Raw genomic sequence first — 24,484 nt, 5'->3', positions numbered from 1 at the left:
GGTTTCAAAAATTTGGAAAGTCTCTGAAATCACTTTTTGAGAAGTGAAAGTTGATTTGACATAAAAAAAAAACAAAAACAAAAACAAAAAACCCTGATTCAACCACCCAAAAGATCCTAGAGCTCTTTTGAGATGCTCTCAGTGGGCTGAAACGGTTTGCATTCATGATCATGCCTTGTTTCTGGAAAAAGTTCACAAAAGGGAAAGCCAGCCACTGAATAATGAATGCCTTTATTCTACATATCGAGTTTATTATGGGCTGGCTCCACAAGTCTTGGGGCTTCCAGGGTTTTCTAAACCACAGAAGGAAGCCCGCTACTCTGGGGCTTGGAAAAATTGGTAGTGGGGAAAAGTGAGAATCACCTTCCCAACACGCACGACAGAGCTTGGGTACCCCGGCACCTCAAGCTCCGGTCTCCGTCCCCTTCCCCTGGCCCGCCCCCGCCCCACGAGGCTGGGGCCAGCTCCGCCTCCCAGTCTTGCCCCACCCCTTCTGTAGCCCCGCCCACGGATGCTCGGTCCTTAGTGGGTCCCGGGATAGGGGAGGCCAGGGGCGGGGCTCACCCCTTGCCCTCGGGTCTCCCAGGCTCCACCAATCAGCGAGCGCCCTGTTGGCCATCCGCCGCTCCAGGGCCCCTCCCTCTCCCGCCGGCCCCTGCGTCCCAGAATCCAAGATGGCGGGGTCCAGACGGAAGGGTCCCCGGGCTGGAGCGCGGCCGTTCATTTGCGCCCTGCTGCTGTCTTTCAGCCGATTCGTCGGGAGCGATGGCATGGGAGGCGACGCTGCGGCCCCCGGCGCCGCGGGCACCCCAGCCGAGCTACCGCACCGCCGCTTCGAGTACAAATACAGCTTTAAGGGGCCGCATCTGGTGCAGAGCGATGGGACCGTGCCCTTCTGGGCCCACGCGGGGAGTAAGCCGGGGCTGGGCCGGGGGCCGGGGGCCGGGGGCCGGGTTCCTTCCTTGCTTTCCGTCTCTTTGGTCCATCTTTCCAATGCCCTGCAGGGCCGAGGGTCAGCTCCAGTCCTGCACGCCACATGCGCTAGGGCAGGACTCCCCCCCTCCACGCAGCCCCTATTCCAGGTGCCCTGAGCAATTCAGGTTCCCGAATCTTCTCACCCAGCTTGTCCACCCACTTCCCAGTCTTCCCTTTCTTAATCTCATCAGTACTTTGTTTGATTCGGAGGTGTTTTGTTACTTTCTGCAGTTCCTTTGCGCTCAAGCCAGTTTCTGGGTGTCGCGTTACATTATACCCTAATGCCACGTCTCAAGGGTACACTTTGCCCGGCCCTGGCAATTGAGACCAGTTCCAGCAGCCTCCTTCTGCTTGCTTGTTTTAGGGAGTTAGCAGTCACTGGTTAGTTAGGTTTGTACCCAATTTCCCGAATGCTCCAAGATAGCATAGAGTCTTAGAGTGATTTTTTAGGTCTTCAGATGTCGCTCTTAAAATGTTGAGATTCACCATAGATTTGCCTCTCAGTTGACGGCGTGCGTAGTCTCTGGTATTTATACTATGAACTTTTATTAGTGTCTCTAGTTAGTACAGGAGATAAACTTTTCGTATTGATTGTTTCTGAACTTGGGACTAAGAACAGTCAGTCATATCTTCTCTGCTTCAAGTTTTGTGCACTCTGACACAGACGACAGGACTGTGACTGAGCAGTGCACTGGTGAAAACGTATCTACACTTTGGAGTGCTGATGTGTCACTGCTGAGCAAAGAATATCAGTAGCACTTGTCCTCCCGTAAGCTCTTCAGAGACTGTCAGATACAGCCACTAAAGCAAGTAGTAAATACCTTCTATTTTTGTGTGCAATTAAGGGATCATTTATAGAAAGCTTTTATGTGTCATTGGGGATTGTCCAGTGACTGAAACAAAATGCTTCATTTCTAGGAAGTAATTGCTAAATAGAAAGCACACTTCCCAGAAGGGCCATTTTCCTCATTAATGCGCAGTTATCAGGTGTAAATTTCATTGGACTTAATGACCGAGTCATTATGTAGTTGAAACATTGCAATTATGCTGTTACTCAGTTCATTTATTATAAGCCTTCTGGGCTCGTGTTATCAAGATGACATTGCTCTGAATGTACAAAGATGGTGGACATGATACCAAGCACAGGTTTTCAGATCTTCCATTTCTGGTTTTCTTTTGGAAATGATGGTGGGTTCGTCTGCACCTCTCCATTTGGCCTGTCAGCTGTTCTCTATCTTTCCCGTCACAGTCAGGCTTCAGCAAATTCAGAATGTTAATCAACTACTGAAATTAGTTATCTTCACTCTCTTTCACGGAGCCACATACAATCTTCTGCTGTGAAAGAGGTCAGGATAGAGGGCTGGAGTTGTAGCTCGGTTGGTAGGGTGCTTGCCCAGCATGCGTCAAGCCCTGGGTTCAATCCCTAGCACCCCATAAACCGGATGTAGTGGTTCACACTTGTAATCCTAGTACTGATTACACTGGGAGGTGGAGGTAAGTTCAGAAGTTCAAGGTCATCCTTGGCTGAGTTTAACTTCAGTTTGGGCTGAAAATAGAATGTGTGTCTAATTTACCCCAATGCAAATGTGTGGCTAAAGTATTCTGCTGTTTTAGTCATGACTGGGTCTGTCTACTGACTTAGACACTCACTGGTGTGGGTGGCATGGAAATCCCCTCTTTTCATGGTTACTGTAATTTTTAATCTTACTCTTCTATTGATGCTGTGTTCATTTTTCTCCCTTTTCATTTATCCTTGCAATCTATCACTTGAAACAAACAAACAAAAAAAATGGGAGAAACTTAGGATTTAGTTTATACACACCCATTACATTCAGCCCTAATTAGGATCACATAGGTGATATTTCTCTTTTATAACTCTTATGTCATTTTGTACTGTCAGTATCCTTAGGTTCATAAGGGCAAGAAATGATAGTCATCTGTAACTGTTGATAACTCTCAAAGCTCTCACCTTTTTGAGCTGTAGTAGGCAGCCAGGCGTCTCCTGTATTGATGGAACAAGGTCTGCAGACGACAAAGTCTTCTGTTTCTCTGTCCAGGGCTTTTTCCATAATGTTCTACCTCACCCTTTTAGTGAACCAGTGAGTACACTAAAGTATCTCAGCTTTCTTTTCCTCCCTATAAAGTGGTGGTATTACTGCTGTTCTATTTCTTAGCATAAATGTCAGAATGGTTACAAGCTAAGAGAATATGTTAGAATTGTTCAAATTTAGGCCTTTTAGGCATCTTAATAATCTTCCAATAGTAAGAGGATTGAAGGACTCATAAGCATATTTTGTTTTATGGTGTCTCAGTTTATTGAATTTTGCAGAGACTGTCATTTTTTTATGGACTGGAAGTTTGTTCAGAAGTCTGTTAGTTCTGCTTTTCCAGCCTCACGAGATGATCATTAGCAGTTTCGATCAATGACATTGTTGTTTTTTTTTTTGTTTTTTGTTTTTGTCTCTGAGGTCCTGGGAGTCCAACACCGGGCCTGTGAGTGATAAGACAAGTACTTTTCATTGATCTGTGTGCCAACTCCTCAATGTATTTTAAAATTAAAACCTGCTCACTGTTATTTTAGATATGATACTGTTATTTAGATATGATATAGTATAATGTAACTTTTAGATGCACTGGAAAACCCCAAAAATTGTGTGCCTTACTTTGCTGTGATGGTTTGAAACTGAGCCAGCAATATCCCTGTGCAGTACCTATGTATAGTTGTCCATACTCAGTGCATACCAATGACCTGCTAAAGATCCAGCAGTCGTAAGTGGCTGGATTGGGACTTAGGCCAGCTACTCTTTTGATAATCACTTGTTTTCTCTGAGAGAAAACCAAACTTAAAGAACTGCTTACTAAATTAAAATTTAGTTGGCCCTCTTCCTGGGAAAATGTATATATGCAGGATATTTTGCTTATGATTTTGGAGAGTTTAGAGAAGTTGTACAGCCTGACCCCTTTTTTTTACAGATGAACACATATGATGAATCTAATAGAACAGAGAAATGATTTGTTCAAAGTCACTGCTGAACTTGATTCCTAGTGGTTGGTTCTAATAAATTTTTTTTGTAACATTATTACTGTATATATAGAGTTTGTAATATGTAACTGGTAAAACACAGACTTTTAATATTGGGCAAATTTGGGAGAATTTTTATTAAAAATAGATTATGAAAATCAAACAGTTTGCCTTTTTTAATTAAAAGTTCATACAATAAGCCAGGTGGTGGTGGCACACGCCTTTAATCCCAGCACTCAGGAGACAGAGCCAGGCGGATCTCTGTGAGTCCGAGGCCAGCCTGGTCTACAGAGTGAGTTCCAGGACAGGCACCAGAGTTACACAGAGAAACCCAAAAAAAAGAAAAGTTCATACAATAACACAATGTATTCTGATCACCTTTTCCCCTCCCCACATCCTCCTTACCCATCCAATTCTATGCCTTCTCTCTCTTTAGAAAACAGATAAATAAAAAAACAAACCGGAATTTTTTTTAAAAAACACAAAAAACAAAACAGAAAAACACAAAATTGGAAACCATAATATACAAGCAAAAGTTTGAAGTCTTGATCTCTTCCTTGGTCTCCGGGACTTGTACTATGTACTATGTGGGTGTAGGTTTGCAGGTGCAGTTCTCTGTTCAAAAGACAAAAGAGATGCTACCTCTTTAACATTTCAGAGACATAGCTGGAGCATGAAGCGGTCTCTAACAAAGTTCTTCTGTATGATAAGAACGTAAAATGTGATCTCTAGCTCTGTGTAGCAGGTCAGTGGTAATGCATTGAATTCTGCATAATTATAACTTAAAGCTTTTCTTTTCTGATTTCTACCGTAGATGCTATTCCAAGTTCAGATCAAATTCGAATAGCACCATCATTAAAAAGCCAAAGAGGTTCGGTGTGGACAAAAGCAAAAGCAGCCTTCGAGAACTGGGAGGTGGAAGTGACGTTTCGAGTGACCGGAAGAGGTCGAATTGGAGCTGATGGCCTAGTACGATCATTTCTGTTGCTTGGACGAGTATAGTTAGTTGCATAAGCCGCTGGCCCCTAACTCTTCCCTCTGTGTATTTCTAGGCAATTTGGTATACAGAAAATCCAGGCTTAGATGGACCTGTGTTTGGATCCGCTGATATGTGGAATGGTGTTGGAGTATTTTTTGATTCTTTTGACAATGATGGAAAGGTATATTTATTGTTAAAACTGTTAGCCATTTTGCATTTTAATGGTTTTGTTGTTGTTGTTTTTAAGCAGAGTTAGGCTGTGAGAAGGTAGCTTACTTGACACCTTAAATTTACTAATAAAGATCTTGGTTGATGTCTGAGCATGGTCATTAGTCTTGGTGGCAGAGAATCTTGCAACCAAAGCTTTGCAGACATGATTTTTTTGCATACTAATTTGCAGTCATGATGGAGACCTAGCTCTGAAAACCTGTTGGTGATTCACACCCTGTGTGTGCTTAGTAACGATGAAAACATCAGCATGAGTCTTTAGATGTGGGCAGTGAAGCCAATAGTGTTGAGGAAGCCATGGCAGTGTTCGGGTGCTAGGCATGACTGACCCTCACACTCAGCTTCTTGTTAATTACTTTTTGGTCAGGCCATTTTTCTATTGATGTCTTAAAAACAAAGTGTACTTACATGCCGAAACATTAACTTGTAGCTTGGAAGCTTTAAGACTGATGGTCTTCCTTTTGGCTAGTTGTTATTGCTTTTCAGAGGTTACTGCTAGCAATTTAAAGACATTTTAATGATGCACTGAAAGCTTAGGCCATACTATTTTAAAAATTTAAACTCTCTAGAATCTTAGCAGTAAGAGATTTCATAGCAAATGAAGAATGATGACATTTTCTATGAAAGATACTAAATAAATATATTCTCTTTACTTTTAGAAAAATAATCCTGCTATAGTAGTTATAGGCAACAATGGACAAATTAATTATGACCATCAAAAGTAAGTGTGTTTTGCATTATTTCTTATTTCAACTTTTCTTTGGAAACTTCATGAAATAAATCTCAACACTTTCCAAATGTAATAAGATTTTTTTTTCTTGAGCTGTTATATTGTAACTCAGTGGAAAAGTCTACTTTTGTGTCTTGAAGTTCTTTCTGTGAACCACACTTTCCATGTTTTTTGAAAGAGAGCTTTCAAAAATAAATTTGGGCCGGGCGGTGATGGTGCACACGGGAGGCAGAGGCAGGTGGATCTCTGAGTTTGAGGCCTGGTCTACAGAGTGAGATCCAGGACAGGCACCAAAACTACACGGAGAAACCCTGTCTCGAAAAACCAAAAAAATACAATAAAATAAATTTAGCTTTCACCAAACTAATGAGTGCCGAGTCTGTGCCACTGTTTCACCTTTAATTTATATCACTTTAAGACTGTTGGCATTACAGTCTAGGGGTGTGGGGAGATTGCTTATCCACGCCTGGCTCTGCTCCTTCCCTCCTTGGTGACTGCGGTGCTGGTAGTTTTTTACCGTCCCTGGCGGACTGGTTTTAAACAGAAGTGTCTAGGCCGCTTCCTTGAGATTAACTTCAGCTGGCTTGGATGGAGTTGACAGACTTGGATCTTTATGAACTCCACAAGGGCCTGGGGATGGAGCTCAGGAGGAGAGCACTTGCCTGGAAGTGTAAGACTCCAGGCCAAGTCTCAATACCACAAAACAGAAAGTAAACAGTGAAGTCCCCCTGAATGATTTGGATGCTGTCTTCATCTCCTAATAGCATATCCTCCCTCCCTTCAGCACCCAGTGGCACTGGGCTTCCCTTCCAGTGTCCCCAGAGTTCTGACAGGAAAGGCCTCTCTGTCTTCTGACTGACACAGGCCGTCATAATCTTCGCTGGAACTTGATTTGTTTTTTTGAGACAGGGTTTCTCTGTGTAGCTTTGTGCCTTTCCTGGGACTCACTTGGTAGCCCAGGCTGGCCTCGAACTCACAGAGATCCGCCTGGCTCTGCCTCCCGAGTGCTGGGATTAAAGGCGTGCGCCACCACTGCCCGGCGGAACTTGATATTTTTAAATCTTCCTGAATCTTAAATACTAAAAAGCCTTTTTTTTTTTTTTTCTTCTCTCTCTCACTCCAGTGATGGTGCCACTCAAGCCTTAGCAAGTTGTCAGAGGGACTTTCGTAATAAACCCTACCCTGTCCGGGCAAAGATCACCTATTACCAGAAAACATTGACAGTAAGTGTCAGTAACCAGATAAGCAATACTCTAGTGTGACTTGTCTTTGGAACTCTTGACGGAAGTTAAAGTACTTAAACATGAGTATCCACGCATCTGTATGCATAGCCCTGAGAACAGAAGTAAGTGTGTCATCTGGGGTGTGTGATTTCCTGTAGTACAGCTTTGCCAGTATGTTTCTGTTTGGTTAGAGGGGGTTTAAGCCCCAGCTCGAAGATACCATAAGCACATATCCAAGTCTTCAGGGTAGAAATATGAGTAAGACAAAGGCCATTCTCCCTGAAGAGCTCGTAGACCGTAGAGGAAACACGTAGCATCCCTGTGCTGTGTGACAAGGGCTATGACCCAGTGGTAAGGAATTGTGAGCTTGGAACCTGGACCCTGAGAAATGACCCTGGGGAAGGTCTGCAAGGGCTTGAATTGAGATGCACCTCAGAGCAGGAATAGGGAATGTATGTATGTTCCAGCCACAGAAAGCAGACAGGGCCTTGAAGAACTGAACATTTGAGAGAGCAAGTCGTTTGCTGTAGTGTGAAGACAGAGAACATCTCAGAAGTGAGGTGGAAAGGCTGGCAGTAGCCATCCTGTGAGGAAGTTTTTAAGAGAGTTGGTGTTCTCAGCAGGAAGGGAAATGGTGGCATTTGCAGTTTCACCAAGTGACTTAGGCCCCAGAGTAAGCCTTACAGTGATGTGGTGGGAACTAAAGGTGAGATGATAGAGGCTCCTTGATGCATAAAGCACCGCGCCCGGTGCTTTGTACTTTAAATGCAGCTTTTCAAACCGCTCTGTGAGCTACATCTCTCCATTTGCAACGTGGAGACATTGAATGTGAGAGATTTTAAGTAACTTGAACAGAAGTGTGGTTTGAACCAGCTCCATCTTATTATCTGCAGGGCTCCGCTTGCTGCCTGACCTGAGGTGATAGATGCCAGAAGGAGGGGAGAGAGAGATGAGCAGTACTGTCTGTTACATATGCTAAGCTAGGATAATGCAGAGCATTTGTATTCCTGCTGTATGATCTATTCACAATGATCATGGCTCCCTAAGGCTTTGCAAGAGAGGAACTTACTTCACTGTAGAAAGATTGTTGAACTATCAACATTTTCTCTTTTTGAGCCTTTGACAAATAATGGGTAAGAAATTCAAGTGAATGATCTTACTGGGTAATGATGGTTAGTGGATGAGTTTATTTCAAATTACCTTTGTAGGACTGAGGAGATGGCTCAGTGGATAAAGAACTCACCATGCAAGCCTGAGAGCCAGAGCTCAGATCCCAACCTATATAAAAGCTAAGAAAATGTGGCCACCTGGAATCCCAGCACTCAAGAGGCAGGGCAAGATGGCTAGCTGGTCTAGAGAATCACTGAGCTCTGGAATCAATTTAGGAATCCTGCCTCAATAAATAAAGGGGAAATTGATTGAGGAAGATACCCAGAGTCAATTTCAGGTCTCCATATGATCACACACATGCAAGCATGCATACACAAACACACACAATATCCATATACAAAAAGAATTATAACAATAGAAGGAAGCAAGAGTGAATATTATTAATCACAAAATGCTAAAATTTATTTTTAAATGTGTCATAAGAATCTACAGCTGTTGTATGTCTTCCTAGGTCATGATCAATAATGGCTTTACACCAGATAAAAATGATTATGAATTTTGTGCCAAAGTGGAAAATATGATTATCCCCACCCAAGGGCATTTTGGGATATCTGCTGCAACAGGAGGTCTTGCCGGTAAATCTTACCTTCTTTTCATATTGAAAACTTGTGAATGATTCTTACTGGTAATAATAGTATGTTTAGGGTATATGTGGGGGACCAGCCCCCACTTTTATGACCAATATACTCAAGCAGGGAGAAGTGAGGAATATGTAGATAGAAATATAGAGGAGAGAGACAGTTAGAAACACAGGATAACTCAGGAGGGCCTGGGTCAAAACCCACCAGCCCCTTCTGTCGCTTCTAAAGGGCTTTTAAAGGAATGCCAAGGGGTGGAGCAAAGGACTTCCCCCAGCACAGCCAAGTGCAGACCATCCCAAACACCTGGTGACCATGCACATGATCAGGCTGTCCCCTAATGCAGCCCTGCTGTGTAAAGCAAGCTCAGATCTCACTAGAAAACCATTGTGGGCTCCCACAGGTATATAGACTCGATTCCATTACACTCAGATCTCTTTGGAGCCTTCCCATGGCCCGTTCTACCAGTCTCTGGCTGTGTTGGAGCTGCATGGATATAAATTACACCATTCATTTAGGCACATTTTGTAGTGAAGGGGACATATTTAAAGTTGAGGATATAAAAAGTTAATTCCTAAGTGTTTTAGGACTCTTAAAAGTTACTGTATCATATACAAATGGCTTTGGAAACCCAAGGAAATATTATTTGGGGTCAAACTTTAAATGAAAATAATTGCTATTATTTTCCATGTATGTTGATAAATGAAGTTCCTCCACTTCAATACTGCTTTGTACTCATATGACACATTACCATTTTAAATACTTCTAAAGCTATAGATTGTTCTATACAACCCAAGCAAAGACAGAGGAGGTCTATATCCCCATTTTTTCAGGTGTTACCAAATCCAGATGAAGGCAGTTTCTCAAGGTCTCACAGTCTCCCCCAGGAAGTCCTGGTCTGGATTTGTGATTCCTGACTGTTGAGCACATGCCCTGTCCTCCAGTTAGCCAGTCTTTAGTGCATCATGTTCTGTTTACCTGGCTACCTCTTCAGATCCCCCAGAGAGGCAGAAGGAGAAGGATGCTACACACTTGAAATAAATCACTCCACACCATGGACGCAGCCAGCCAGGATGGGCACGGCAGTTCACTGCTGTGAGGTCCCATCTCCTTAGTTCCTGCCGTTAGCTCAAACAACTTGATATTAATCTGACCTTACATGGTTTAGATCAGATAGAAGTATCATTCTCATCCAGTTGAGAAAAGCCAGAGCTGGTGTGAACCAAGGGAAAGGCACTGGAAAGAGGTGGACAGGTTTTGTGCACTTGGAACAGGACTTCCTCCGTGCAGGAGACTGTGGGAAAGCGTAGGAGGACCCTTCACCTGTCAGACACCTACCGTTCACTCACTTCGCTCCAGTCAACAGTGCAGCACGTGCTGACGGGGGGTCAAAGGTCTAGAGTAGTTCTGAAGTCAGTCTTTGATGAGTAAGAAATACCTGCCAGGTAAATTCACAACCACGAAACAACTGCTTACAGCATTTCTTGAACCTTTTTTAAATTTGTAGATGACCACGATGTTCTTTCTTTCCTGACTTTCCAGTTAACTGAGCCTGGAAAAGAGCCAGTGAGTATACCTTTATCCAATAGTTAATTTCCAGTTTTCAGTGTTACCGAGCTGTGGTTGTGAGAAGACTGACGTCAGTCTGGGTCTTGTTTCGGTCACTGCCATCTGGTCTTGTATAAGTTCCTGAACCTCTGGAGCATGTTGTTGATGTTGTTCAGTGGCCACCTCTTGATTTTGTCAGGGTTAAGTGAGTCACGTGTGCTTATAGTGAATGCTCACTAAATGGTTGTGGTGACTGTGATTTGGGGTGTTATTATTAAAACCAGAACAGATTAGCTGTAGTTTGAGTAAAGGCCAAGCTTCAAGCCAGTGATGGAGGGGTGAGCTTGAGAGGAAGGACAGGCGCCAACATGTCTCACAAGTCCCTTCCTTATGACCTATTCTTCCTCTGAAAAAGCCGACGCCAGAAAAAGACATTTCAGAAAAAGAAAAGGAGAAGTATCAAGAGGAGTTTGAGCACTTCCAACAAGAACTGGACAAGAAGAAGGAGGAATTCCAGAAAGACCACCCTGACCTCCAGGGGCAGCCGGGTAAGTTGTAGCTGGGGTGGTTTTGCAAGGACACTCTCCTGTCTGCCTCGCCTCTGCTGTCTCAGCAACTCAGGAGCTGCTGGAACGGTGGGAAAGCACGTCCTGAGTCCTTCAGGGTCGGAGAGCGGCTTGTGAGGTGTGAATGAAGCTCCCCATAGCTGTGTGAGTGACCGTGAGCCACTGTGTTGGCTCTTGGTGAGGGTGGCGTTGACACTCCACTACTGTGTTCTCTCAACTAAACAAATGAAAAACAATACAGCGCTGCCCTCCTGGGTAGGTGCTGAATAAAACCATCCAGGATCTCCCTCTCCTTCCAGTGTTACACAGTGGCCTTTATTGAGAAGTTTGGACAGTGTTAGGCACTTATACAGTGTATTGGAATTGTATCACCCCGTTTCCCTGTGTTACTTTGCTTTCCCTCTGAACCCCTTCTTTCCAGCTAGTCCAGTAGTGTCCTTAATTGAAGAAAAGGACGCCCTCTTCCCCAGCACCTTCCCTTACTACCAAGGATCCCGGACTTCAGTGGCAGAAATCTTTTAAATGCTAGTTTAAGCCAGAGAAATTGAGACCTTATATGTTGTTACAGTTTCAACAATGGAACAGCGTGAAGGCCAGCAGACCAGCAGACGACTGCTTAGTGTCTGCTGTTTTATGTCTGTCTGTTCCCATCAGCTTGAATGATAGAGACTTGCTTGATGAGGCCTGTGTCTTAGCATTTGAGCGCTTTGTAACGTATAGTTCTCAGTGACCAGTGTATGACAAACATCGTGTCATTTGTCACCATTCCCTGAAGTTGCTTGTAGAAGGTGCGTAGATACAGTTGGCTGTTGACAAGTATGGGTGCCCCCCAAGCGTCACTGCATGGAATATTTTTTTTCACCCCAGAAAGTTCTCTGATTCCGTAAACCACTCTCCACATAGCCTGTCACTGTTTTGATTTCTGTTACTCCAGATTAGTTCTCCTGAGTAAAATTATACAATATATATAAAACAGAAATTTATTTTAAGTGAAAAAGTTCAGATAGTAGTTTGTAATAGTAATTTAGGAATTACCAAAATAGTAATTTAGTCATGACTGAACTGTTTGGAAGTTTATACCTCTGGTTGGTAGTGTTCTGGCATATGTCAGCACTTGGCCTGTTACAATATTTTAAAGCTCCAGGTCTGTAGAGGATTGTGATGACTGTAGTTTGTGATGACTTTTCAGCGGATGATATATTCGAGACCATAGGAGATCGCGAGCTGAGACAGGTCTTTGAAGGACAGAATCGTATTCATCTGGAAATCAAGCAACTTAACAGGCAGCTGGATATGATCCTTGATGAACAGAGGAGATACGTCTCTTCCCTGACAGAGATCTCCAGGAGAGGAGCGGGGTCCGAGAGGCAGCCTGGGCAGGTGAGCTTTCCAAGCCAGTGCTCCAGCCAGAGGAGAGTCAGCGTGACCAGTGCATGCTAAGCTGCTTCATCTTGTTTCCCTCCAGGTCTCTCAGCAGGAACTGGATACAGTTGTGAAGACCCAGCATGAGATTTTGAGACAAGTGAATGAGATGAAGTAAGTAGACAGCAGTCATGTTTGAGTGTTCGTGTCCTAAAGGAGCTCGTGTGCCTGCCCCTCCCTGTCCTACAGGAGCTCGTGTGCCTGCCCTCCCTGTCCTAGAGGAGCTCGTGTGCCTGCCCTCCCTGTCCTAGAGGAGCTCGTGTGCCTGCCCTCCCTGTCCTAAAGGAGCTTGTGTGCCTGCCCTCCCATGTCCCTTCAGGAGGGCAAGCTGTGCATCCTGGGGCCGGGTTAGAAATAAAAGAATATATATGCAAACTGCAAACATCTAGATTTTAAAAATCATGATAAGTTGAAAAAGGGGGAGAATGCGTCTTTAAAAACAAAGAGGTTTGCTGTAGCGACTTGAAACCAGGTGTGTGCCTGTCTTTGGAAATTATGGGAGTGTGGAGTGAGCTGTCATAACTTCGTGAGACATACTGGGGTAGAAGGACATTTACTATGGAAACAGGCACACTTGCTCCAGAACTTCCTTCTGATTCCATCCTCTGCCCTATGTCAGACCGCATAGACGCCTGACTGATACATCTCTAGTGAAGATGGCTGACTTACAGATAGCCAACCTTCTCAGGGTCTGAGACAGAGACCCCGACCCCAGCCGGTGTGTGTTTTCATAGGCTCATGCTTCAGTGTTCCCACCCAGTACAACCCTCGACAGGAGAGTGTCAAAGTGAGTTTATAAGAGCTGAACAACCCTACAGGATGAGGTTAAACAGGAGATAAGGACTGAAAGGACTCCGCTGACAAGAGGAAATCTGTATTTTGTTCCTTAGCATTTAAGAAACATTTTTATTGTTGGCTCACAATTCCCAAGTGAATACTTGCCCTGTTCAAATAGTTTAGCTAAAGGAATAGCTTTCCTTTAGAAGTCTATTGTATAACATAGATTAATAAAAATGGGTTAATTTAAGATAGAAGAACTAGATATAGTTAGAAGCCTGAGCCATTAGGCCAAACAGTTTAAATAATATAAGAGTCTGTGTGTTTATTTTATAAGTGGGCTCCTGGACTGGCGGGGTTGGCAGGAGCTGGAGAGAAAACTCTCCAGCTACAATAGTATTTTTTTATTTTGATACATAAGTATCAAAATATAAAGTATATGGGTGGTTTTACCTATATGTATGTCTATACCATGTGCATTACAGTACTTTCAGAGGCCAGAAGATGGTGTTGGATCCCATGCAGCTGCAGTTAGAGATGGTTATGAGCCATCATGTGGGTGCTAGGATTGAAACTCAGGCCCTTTGGAAGAGCAGCTAGTGCTCTTAACCAGAGCCATCTCTCAAGCTCCTTATTTTTATATGAGTCTGTTCTGTGTCTTCCATTATTAGTGTACTTATCATTTCTCCTGTCATGCTGTCACTCACATCCCAGGGCTCAGTGGCAGCTCTGCGGCCTTAAGTCTGAGCAGTGCAGTCATGTCTTGCATGGAGAATGTGTCCTAAAGTCAGTATGGAAGAGTGGTGCACAGGGTCAGGAGACTGTCAGACATTCCTTCCTACTTGACTGGACAGTGCTGGTTGTTGGCTGCCTTCCTGTTGATGTTCTGGGCGTGTACCTGAGGGCCATCTGATAGGAACACAGGAAGATAGAGGTGCAGTGCGTTTGTGTCTGGAGTCCCTAAGACCAACAGATTCCCTGACTTGCCAGAAGTACTCAGAGAATTCAGAAAGCTGCTGTGAATCTGGCCATGGTTTGTTACAACAAAAAGAAACACAGTCAGCCGGGTGGTGGTGGCGCATGCCTTTAATCCCAGCGCTCGGGAAGCAGAGCCAGGCGGATCTCTGTGAGTTCAAGGCCAGCCTGGTCTACAGAGCGAGATCCAGGACAGGCTCCACAGCTACACAGAGAAACCCTGTCTTGAATCCTCCCCCCCCCCCAAAGAAACAGTCATCAAAGAACAGTGGCATGTGAGTAGAGTGCAGGAACACCCGGAAGCTCCCTCTGCCCCTCCCAGCAGCCTCCCAGCGCACACAGGGCTTGAATTACAAGTTTTTACTTTACTATGATTTCAAGGTGATAAGCATGCATTAAAAACGGTACTACAGATTTTGAACTTGATCTTTTCCTGTGCTGTGGTATGGTTATTGGTCTGATATGGCAACAGCAGGCAGTGGTGTCTAATCTCAAATCTCAGTCAGACACTCAGTTGTGAGGGTCAACAAGCAAAACTCTGCTATGCTGTCTGCTGAGCCAAAGTGTTCTGTGTGCTAGGTGTATTAACTGTGCTTTTCACTTAGTTTATGATAGCTTTATCCAGACATGATGCCCCATAAGTCAGGGGTAGTTGCCTAAATAGTGTGGGAAGCTCACCCAAGCCTTGGTGTCTAGAATTTCTACTAGAGGTCATTTACATGGGTAGGGAGCCCTGTGCTGACCTTCAGTAAGTTTTCCGTCCCTCTGGAGATCAGTCCTTTAAGGTTCCAGGTGAACAAAGCAGGCATCCTCACCTCGCAGTGTTTGTGTAGACCATCCAGACCTACCTCATGTTACAGAATCAAGCAGGACTCACAGATCCTCTCCTGGGAGCTGAGATGACATCAGGTCCAGCTTTACTCTTCGAAATACATATTTCCTTCCTAGGGTTCTCTCTCCCCTTTTCATTTCCTCTCCCTCCCCCTCCCCTCGTGCCCCTCTTTTCAGGCAGGGTCTCACTGTGTAGCTCCGAGTCGTCTGGCCTCAATCGCCAAGTACGGAGATGATGGGCATGTGCTCCTATGTCTGCCTGCCTGCCAGTTTGGTATTTGTTTTTCTAATGATCTGACGTGTTGAACTTAAAAAGGGGTAACCATTTGAAATTTATAGCTGCAAACCCAAACCCAAACCCTGTGTTTCAAAGGGACTTTGTGTTCCAGGAACTCCATGAGTGAAACGGTCCGGATGGTCAGTGGCATCCAGCACCCTGGCTCAGCAGGCGTCTATGAGACAACGCAGCACTTCATGGACATCAAGGAGCACCTGCATGTTGTGAAGAGAGACATCGACGGCCTGGTGCAGCGCAGCGGGGTAACGAGCTCCTCTGCGTCGGGGTTCTAAACTGTGCTCGCATTCTTTCCTAGCTGCCCATGGGTTCCAAAAACCTTGGATTTGGGTTTCCTAGGGAGAAAGTAGAAGCCTGTGTCTGCTCCTGCTCTTGTCATTACTTATTGGGCACCAGGCAATGAAAATATTTGTATTCCCATTTTAATGTCCTCTATGATCCATGTTTTTTTTATCTTGTTTGAGAATTTTTACATGGATATGAGGTGGGTCTTTTTCTTACTTTTTTTAATTGAAACTAGTTTTGTTTTTGTTTTTTAAGTATGATGTAGGCTGATTATAGTTTCCCCTCCCCAACTCCTCCAAGATGCTTTATTTGGTAACAAGATATGTCCAGCTGGAGCTCTCTCTCCCCAATCATTTGGGGAGCACACGTAGATCACCTTTGTATTTCTATCTATTTTAGGAAGCTGCCACTGTCACGGTTTCCATACAACCCCTCAGTGGCCCTTAGATTTAGCTGTCCCTCCTCACTTTTCCTCCCTCGACTCCATACATTGACAGGCTTCTAGTTGGTTTGCAGTTGCTGGACACTGTGAAGAGAGCAGCAGTGAATGTGGTTGAGAAAGTGTCTCTGCCATAGGATGTAGAGTCCCTTGGGTAGATGCCCAAGATGGTATACCTGGATCTTGAAGTACATCTATTCCCAGCTTCCTGAGGAACCACCATTCTAATTTCCATAGTGGTTGTACAAGTTTGCACTTCCACGAGCAATGGATGAGTGCTCCTCTTGTTCCACAGCCTTGCCAGCATAAGCTGTCATTTGTTTTATTGATCTTGGCCATTCCGATTGGTATAAGGTGAAATCTCAAAATATTTCCATGATAAAAAAGGATGTTTCATGTTTCTTGAAGTGTTTCTCAGCCATTTGAGTTTCCTCTTTTGAGAACTCACTGTTTAGATCTGTACTCCATTTTTTAATTAGGTTATTTCTATTTGTGATGTCCAGGTATTTTTTAGTTCTTTATGTATTTTAGATGTTAGCCCTCTATTGGATGTGTAGTTGGTAAAAAAAAAATCTTTTCCCATTCTGTAGGCTGTCGCTTTGTTTGAATGATGGTGTCCTTTGCCATACAGAAGCTTTTCAGTTTCATAAGGTATCTTAGTTAGGGTTTATATTGCTGTGAAGAGACACCATGACCACGGCAAGTCTTATAAAGGAAAACATTTAATTGGAACTGGCTTACAATTCAGAGGTTTATTTAGTCCATTATTGTCATGGCAGGAAGCATGATGGCATGCAGGCAGACATGGTGCTAGAGAGGTAGCTAAGAGTTCTACATCTTGATCTGCAGGCAGTAGGAAGAGACAGCGAGCCACTAGGCCTGGCTTGAGCTTCTGAGACCTCAGAGCCCACCCCCAATGACACACTTCTTCCCACAAGGCACTACCTACTCCAACAAGGCCATACATCCTAATAGTGCTACTCCCTATGAGCCTATGTGGGCCATTTTTATTCAAACCACCACAGTGAGGTCCAGTTATTATTATTGTTATATTATATGTGCTATTGATGTTTTGTTAAGAAGTCTTTTCCTGTGCCAATGAGTTCAAGATTATTCCTCACTTTCTCTTCTATCAGATGTGTTGTATATGGCCTTACGTTGAGGTCTTTGATCCATTTGGAGTTAAGTTTTGTGCAAGGTGATAAATATGGATATACTTGAATTTGTCTACATGTGGACACCCAGTTTGACCAGTACCATTTGTTGAAAATGCTGTCTTTTTTTTTTTTCCAGTGTGTATTTCTGGCTTCTTTAAAAAAAAAAAAGTCAAGTATCTGTACGTTTGTAGATTTATATCTGGGCTGTCAATTCTATTCCCTTGATCAATGTATCTGTTTTTATGCAAATATCATGCAGTTTTTATTACTATGATTCTGTTGCACAATTTGAGGTTAGGAATGGTAAAATTCCAACAGTTCTTTTATCATTCAGAAATGTAACTATCCTGGGTTTTTTGTGTTTCCATATGAAGCTGAAAATTGTCCTTTCCACATCTGTGAAGAATTACGTTGAATCTGTAGATTGCTTTTGGTTGGATAGCCATTTTTACTCTATTAATCCTACTGTTTCATGAGTGTAGGGAATCCTTCCATTGTCTGATATCTTCTTCGGTTTGTTTCTTCAGTGTCTTAAATTTTGTATGATGCAAGTCTTTTACTTGCTTGGTTACACTAAGATATATATATATATATATATATATATATATATATATATATATATATATATATTTTTAGGCTATTGTGATAAGTATTGTTTCTCTGATGTCTTTCTCAGTCTGTCATTTGTAATAATCAGAAGGTTATTGACTTTAGTGTGTGTTAATTTTATATCCTGTTACTTTGTTGAGAGTGTATATCAGCTGTAGAAGCTTCCTGGTGGAGTTTTTAGGGTCATTGTGTATATTTCTGGCTTAGTTAGGGTTTTATTGCTGTGAAGAGACACCATGACTACAGCAAGTCTTATAAAGCAAACATTTAATTGGGGCTGGCTTACACTTCAGAGATTTAATCCATTATCCTCATGGTGGGAAGCATGGTGGCGTGCAGGCAGCCATGGTCCTGAAGAGGTAGCTGAGAGGTCTACACCTAGATCTACAGGCAACAGGAAGAGAATGTGACAAGGGGCCTGGCTTGAGCTTCTAAACCCTCAAAGCCTGCCCCCAGTGACACACTTCCTCCAACAAGGCCACACCTCCCAATAGTACCATTCCTATAGGCCTGTGGGGGCCATTTTCATTCAAATACAACCATGGTATCATCTACAAATAAAGATACTTTGACTTCTTTCATTCTAATTTTATATCCCCTTCAGCTCTCTTATTGCTCTAGCTCAGACTTCAGGTACTATGTTGAATAGATGTGGAGAGAGTGGACAACCTTCTCTTTTTCCTGATTTTAGTGAAAATGCTTTGAGTTTCTCTACATTTAAGTTGATGTTGGCTGTAGGCTTGCTGGAAACTGCCTTTATTATGTTGAGGTGTGTCTCTTGTATCTTAGACATGTTGGGACTTTTATCACAAAGGGTGTTGCATTTTGTCAGAGGCCTTTTCTGCATCTTATGAGATACCATAGTGTTTTTGTTAATTATGTCATTTCATTCCCTGATTATGTTTTCACAGATTTCATTAATGGATTTATTCATATCCTCTTTAAGGACTGCAAACAAATTCCTAATAGCTGTTTTGAAGTCCTTGTCTTATGCTTCAGCTATATTGCATTTCTTTTTTTTCCTTTGGTTTTTTGAGACAAGATTTCTCTGTGTAGCTTTGCGCCTTTCCTGGATCTCGCTCTATAGACCAGGCCGGCCTCGAACTCACAAAGATCCTCCTGGCTCTGCCTCCCGAGTGCTGGGATTAAAGGTGTGAGCCACCACCGCCTGGCCTATATTGCATTTCTTAGGACCTACTTTAGTAGGGTTGCCAGCTTAGTGGAGACATACTTTCCTGTCTGTTAATGTGTTTTTATTCTGGTGTCTAGGCATCTGGGTTTGGGATGATTATGATTCTAGGTGTTGTCTTTGTTGGGTGAGTTTTCTGGTCCTTGGTTTCTGTTGCTCTCTCTAGATCATAGGAGTGTGCAGTGGCAGTACATTGTCAGCTAAGGAGTGCTTCTGGGTCCCTGGCAGTGTGGCCACTTGGTGTCCTCGGTAGACTTGTTTTCTAGGTGTTGGGAGTTGACATGCAGGAATGGGGATGGGCTAGAAGAGCTGGGGACTGAGAGGTTGGCAGGAGGGAGGAAAGCTAGGTTGTGCTAAGAGGATCTCTGGGGTCTGCAGTGAATGGAGGAAGAGGGAAGACTAGCCCCCTGCAGATGCTCTGCTACAGTGCGGGAATGAGGACTCTGGGGGATTTGAATTGGAGGACTAGAAGGAGAGTAAAAATCACCTTCCTGATTCCCTGGTGGGCATGGTCAGTGGGTTTCCAGGGAGAGAGAAGCTAAGTTGTTAGCCAGTGAGACAAAGGATGGGATGAGGAGGGAAGGCTGTAGGATATAAGGTGTTTTGATCAACCCATTCCCTACTCACCCCATCCCCCAGTGGAGGCCACATTCCTCCCCCAACAGCCATCAATAGCCACTAGGAGTTAAGCTGAGGTAAGACTTCATTAGCCCGCCCCCATTAGTACTGGGATTTTAGCTGCCTTGATCTTGAATATTCTTGAAGTCTGTGTTTTTAAAAAGCATATTTCTTTGGCATATTTTCTCCCAAGGTTCTGACCTGAACTTTTCTTGCTGTTTTGTTATATGTCACATCAGTTAGGTTTTTCTGAAACGAGGTAGAGTTAAATAAGATTGTGTGAGTGCTTTCCTTGCCTGGCTAGTAGCCTTGTGCAGCACACATTTGTAGTGTAGTTGGTCCTAATCAAGCTTAGAAGAAGCAGGAGACCCAACCCCTTGAAATGCGTTATATTTATGTCAGCAATAACAACATTAGCATGTCTTCTCAAGGTCATCAGTAGAGGGAAAACACTTAGTCTTCAATTCCAATCTTGTTTCCATTATTTTTGACACTCCCTTTCTTAACCATTTCTCTGTTCATGCCTTGAATCATTTTTGCAAATCTTGCTTAATAGTTTTCTTATTGGCCCTGGCTTTTCATCCAATCACTGTATTTTAGTTTTATTTGAAGGTATTTTCCCTCTGTGTTGCAGTGGCCAACTTGGTGCTATGGGTGGGTATGTCCTAAAAGCTATGCCTCATAGATGCAGCCGATTGAAAACTAATCCTAGAAGCCACTATGTCTGGGTGACTTCTTTGTCCCTGATGTTTACTTAGCCCCTTAAGATATCCTGCCTTCTGGAGACAGAAGGTGGACAGTTTTCAGAAGTCAGTCAGGTTTGGTGTTGTGAGATTGCAAAGGATTGTAAAAGGAAACAATTCTGTTGAAGTAGTCTGTTGATAATCATATAATTTATCGCATGAACTGGAACATTACGGAGCATGAAGTCCTGTGCTGTTATGTAGCTAGAGTTTTCCTGCCTGGCCCACAGTCAGGACAAATCTCTATCACCTGCCAGTCCCACGGCCGCTCAGACCCACCAAGTAAACACAGAGACTTATATTGCTATAAACTGTATGGCCGTGCCAGGCTTCTTGCTCACTGTTCTTATATCTTAAACTAATCTATTTCTATAAATCTATACCCTGCCACGTGGCTCGTGGCTTACCAGCATCTTCACATGCTGCTTGTCATGGTGGCAGCTGGCAGTGTCTCTCTCTGCCTTCCACTTCCCAGAATTATTCTCCTCCTTGTCCCGCCTATACTTCCTCCTGCCTGACTACTGACCAATCAGTGTTTTATTTACTAACCAATCAGAGCAACACATTTGCCATACAGAACATCCCACAGCACTGTTATTATGTCAGTACAGAAATTGGGAAGTGGAAGCAGCCAGGGCAGTAGGAGGCTGTGGGAAGCCTGTTCTCTAGAACCTTGAAGGGCACTGAAACCATCATTTGTACTGAAAGGGGTAGGGGTGGCACCAAGTTGGCATGAGGGGGAACCTTCTTATGTCAGCTGCTCTTTAAAAGATAAAGATTTTTTTTTTTTTTTTTTTTTTTTTTTTTTTGGTTTTCGAGACAGGGTTTCTCTGTGTAGTTTTGCGCCTCTCCTGGAACTCACTTGGTAGCCCAGGCTGGCCTCGAACTCACAGAGATCCACCTGGCTCTGCCTCCGAGTGCTGGGATTAAAGGCATGCGCCACCACCGCCCAGCAGAATTTTTAAAAGATAGAAAAGTTAAATAGGTAGAAAATATTTAGGGGAATGAGTATGAAAATACTTCTTTAACAGACTGAGTTCTATACAATTTTATATTTATGTCTTTCTAGGCATTAATTTGACTAATTACAATATAGGTTCTTTGCTTTGCAGCCAGCTAATGAAAAACCCAAATGCCCAGAACTGCCCCCATTTCCATCATGTCTATCCACGATCCACTTCGTGATATTTGTGGTGGTGCAGACGGTGTTGTTCATTGGGCTATATCATGTACAGGTAAGTCTCTTGATGACATTTGACCCTGCATGGTTTTGGATTAACTATTGTGGAATTCAATTAGGACCTAGTGCAGCTTTCACTCATGGGCAGTTCACCTCAAAGCGAACTTGTTTACTAGTCTCTTGGGTGTGCGTGTTTAGAGTGTGTTTATCTCAGTATTATTTTCTACTTCAGAGGGCATGATAGTTTAAACAATCCCATTCCTTTCCCAAGTTACGTATATAGATCTTCTGTTGGTTTTTCTTTTCTTTTTTAGGACTCAGCAAGAGCAGCCGCCAAAAAATTCTTTTGACCTTCATTTTCCTATATGTACATCATGTATGTATGTGCAAATGTTGTCTTCTGAGGGGATTTAGTATTTAAATTGCTTCCATAGGTCTAAGTTATTAAATTTTGTATAAAATAACTCTTGAAAACATTCATTTTTCAGTAAAAATAAATCTTAAAGACAACCACATTTTGTTCATAGTACACATGTCTTTAAATTTAGTGAGTTTCTGGTAGGCAGAGTGCAACCACTGAACAGGACTAATGGCAAGCAAGACATTAAACAGAGGCCGCTGTTGGCTGTGGGCATTGACCTCCCCGCCCTCTGGAGGTCTCTCTGTTTATATAAACACACTTGCCTTTCTTCCAGAATATGAGATCTAAACAAGAGCACCCTGTTCATGTGAGTCTTATAACCAAAGTTGTTTTTTAATGTGAGTGTTCTCTAACACAAGAATGGATTCTAGAGTCCTTTGGTCCCAACACAGCTCCCTCTGGGATCAGTAATTTGTCTGGGAGCTTTAAAGGCGACGCCGGGCATCAGAGCATTTAATGAAATGTTTCCCCCTCTTTTTTTTTTTTTTTTTTTTCGATACAGGGTTTCTCTGTGTAGCTTTGGAGCCTTTCCTGGAACTCACTCTGTAGCCCAGGCTGGCCTTGAACTCACAGAGATCTGCCTGCCTCTACCTCCCGATTGCTGGGATTAAAGGCATGCGCCACCACCCACCCGGTGTCCCCCTCTTCTTTCAATGTGTATTTCACTTTGAAAGGAAATTTTGGTGGAAAGTGAAGAACTGCTTTTTGCCTACGTCATTTAGGTGAGGACAGTCCTATAACGATGCTTTTAATGGGTATTTTGCCTGGTGGTGTATTCATTCATGATGGCCATTGTCTTGAATATCTTTGTTCCAATAATGTCCATTCAATATCACAGAAATAATTTTTAGACTTGTAACTTGTGGAATTCATTTCTTCCATTTTGTTGAACATGTAGTGTGGCTCTGCTAGCATGTCTCCAGCTATTTAAAGTCTGGGACAGGAAGCACCAGGACATTCTGGTTTACATTACTCTGGTTTGTGACTTCAGGGGGCTATGGCAGAAGAGCTTTGAGCGATTTGAGAGCAAATTTGTAACGTAAATACTTACCTGTTTCTCCTTTAAACGCTGGAAATCAGGATGTTGTGAAGCATCCACATCTGTTAGTGAATTAACCAGGAACATTAGGCTGGCAAGAGTTGATACAGCCACAGTTGGAGGTATTTGAGAAACCACCTATGACCTTTCTTTCTTTTCACAGCTGGCTAGACTTTCGCTGGCTTCGAGACAGTTTACCTATCTATTAAAGTACTGGTTCTCGTTTGCTATGGGATCCAGAGCACCACTGTTTAATAAGATTCGCAGCCAAATTGTTGTAAGTCTTCGTGAGTTTTCTGTCAACTGTCGTTTGCAGACTGGGCTAACAACCTAGCCTGTGTGAAGACTTTGGAAGAGCTCTGTGTGCTGTGGCGCTACCTAACTGGTACCACGTGTGCAGGCTCCCCTTGCACTTTATGCTGCCCTTCATCACCCCAGATCCCAGAAATTCTCACAGTGCACTCAGTGCCTGCACAAGACTCTGCAGCATAAAGTGCTCTTCACTCTCTCCTCTAGAGTTCACGTTTGGAAACTCATGTTCTCCAAGTGTCATCTCCCAGAACTTAATTAAAAATCCTCCAGGAAAAATGTCCAATTGCAGACATTGGGAAATCTTCTTGAGATAAAAGGCTGCCAGAGCCAGTATTGCAAAGCCCACAGTCCATGTGTGCCTGGACGTTAAGGGGATCCAGATCTGGGCAGGGTACATTTTGGAGGTTGAAGTCCGAAGGGAAGTACACTGGTCCTTCCTAATGTGATTGCAGCTAGCCATTGGAGCAGGAGCAGGAATCTTCTTACTTGTTAATTGCTTCAAAATCACTCTGCAAGGTCATCCACACAGTCTGTCTGTCTGTCTGTCTGTGTTTTCCTCAGAATCATTAAGTCGGAATCGCCTGAGCACAACCCTGCTCTGTGGGACACAATCACTGCCAGAGTTCCTCCCTTTCTGTAGTGTTCTGTGTAAAACTGGAATAGTTCACTTCTCACACCAGCAAGTATTTTACAGGTGCCTTGGATTAAAACACAATTTATTTTAAAACTTTAATGTAATTTTATGATGCCACTTTTAAAAGAAGTTGCAATTATGTAATTGCTGATAAGCTTGTATAATATGCTGTTTGCATTGTAATTATTTGAATGCTTTATTTAGCTTAAAACTTCACCTGAAGTCACAAACAATAAACCAGTGTTTGGTCACATTTTTAAGGCACTTCAGTGTTCTTCAGAGTATGGCCCATGGACCAGCCATTCAGTTCATGGAATGCTTCTTAGGAATACAGATTCCAAGGCCCCATTCCAGTCCAGCTGTGTCACAACTCAGGTAGGGCTTCAGAGTGTCCATTCCATTCCATAGACACCACAGACATAGCACACTGACAGTTGAGAACCACTAAAATGAGGAGTAGGAGAAGGGCTGTGATGGGTGTTTGTTTTGTTGGCTCAAAGCTGAGCTACGCACATTTTCACTGTCTTTGAGATGGGCAG

At 43.3% G+C, this 24,484-nt stretch overlaps 1 protein-coding gene across 1 annotated transcript; it reads left to right on the top strand.

The window, feature by feature from the left end:
- The first annotated feature begins 662 nt into the window (after positions 1-662).
- Lman1 (lectin, mannose binding 1) lies at positions 663-22,049 on the top strand. The gene is made up of 13 exons (XM_059246529.1): positions 663-912; positions 4,812-4,966; positions 5,050-5,157; positions 5,864-5,925; positions 7,058-7,157; positions 8,779-8,902; positions 10,413-10,471; positions 10,869-11,001; positions 12,209-12,399; positions 12,485-12,555; positions 15,414-15,564; positions 21,472-21,594; positions 21,854-22,049. The coding sequence occupies exons 1-13, from the start codon at positions 675-677 to the stop codon at positions 21,887-21,889; spliced, it is 1,551 nt and encodes a 516-aa protein (XP_059102512.1). The 5' UTR covers positions 663-674; the 3' UTR covers positions 21,890-22,049.
- The last annotated feature ends 2,435 nt before the right edge of the window (positions 22,050-24,484 follow it).

The sequence above is a fragment of the Peromyscus eremicus genome, chromosome 19, assembly GCF_949786415.1.
Source record: "Peromyscus eremicus chromosome 19, PerEre_H2_v1, whole genome shotgun sequence".
Lineage (NCBI taxonomy): Eukaryota > Metazoa > Chordata > Mammalia > Rodentia > Cricetidae > Peromyscus > Peromyscus eremicus.
The sequence above is the reverse complement of the archived record's forward strand: the minus strand, read 5'-3'. Positions and strand labels throughout refer to the sequence as shown.

Coding starts and splice junctions, on each gene's coding strand:
- Lman1 (XM_059246529.1), top strand. CDS start 675: ATGGCGGGGTCCAGACGGAAGGGTCCCCGGGCTGGAGCGCGGCCGTTC. Junction 913..4,811: donor CTTCTGGGCCCACGCGGGGA/GTAAGCCGGGGC, acceptor TTTCTACCGTAG/ATGCTATTCCAAGTTCAGAT. Junction 5,158..5,863: donor CTTTTGACAATGATGGAAAG/GTATATTTATTG, acceptor CTTTACTTTTAG/AAAAATAATCCTGCTATAGT.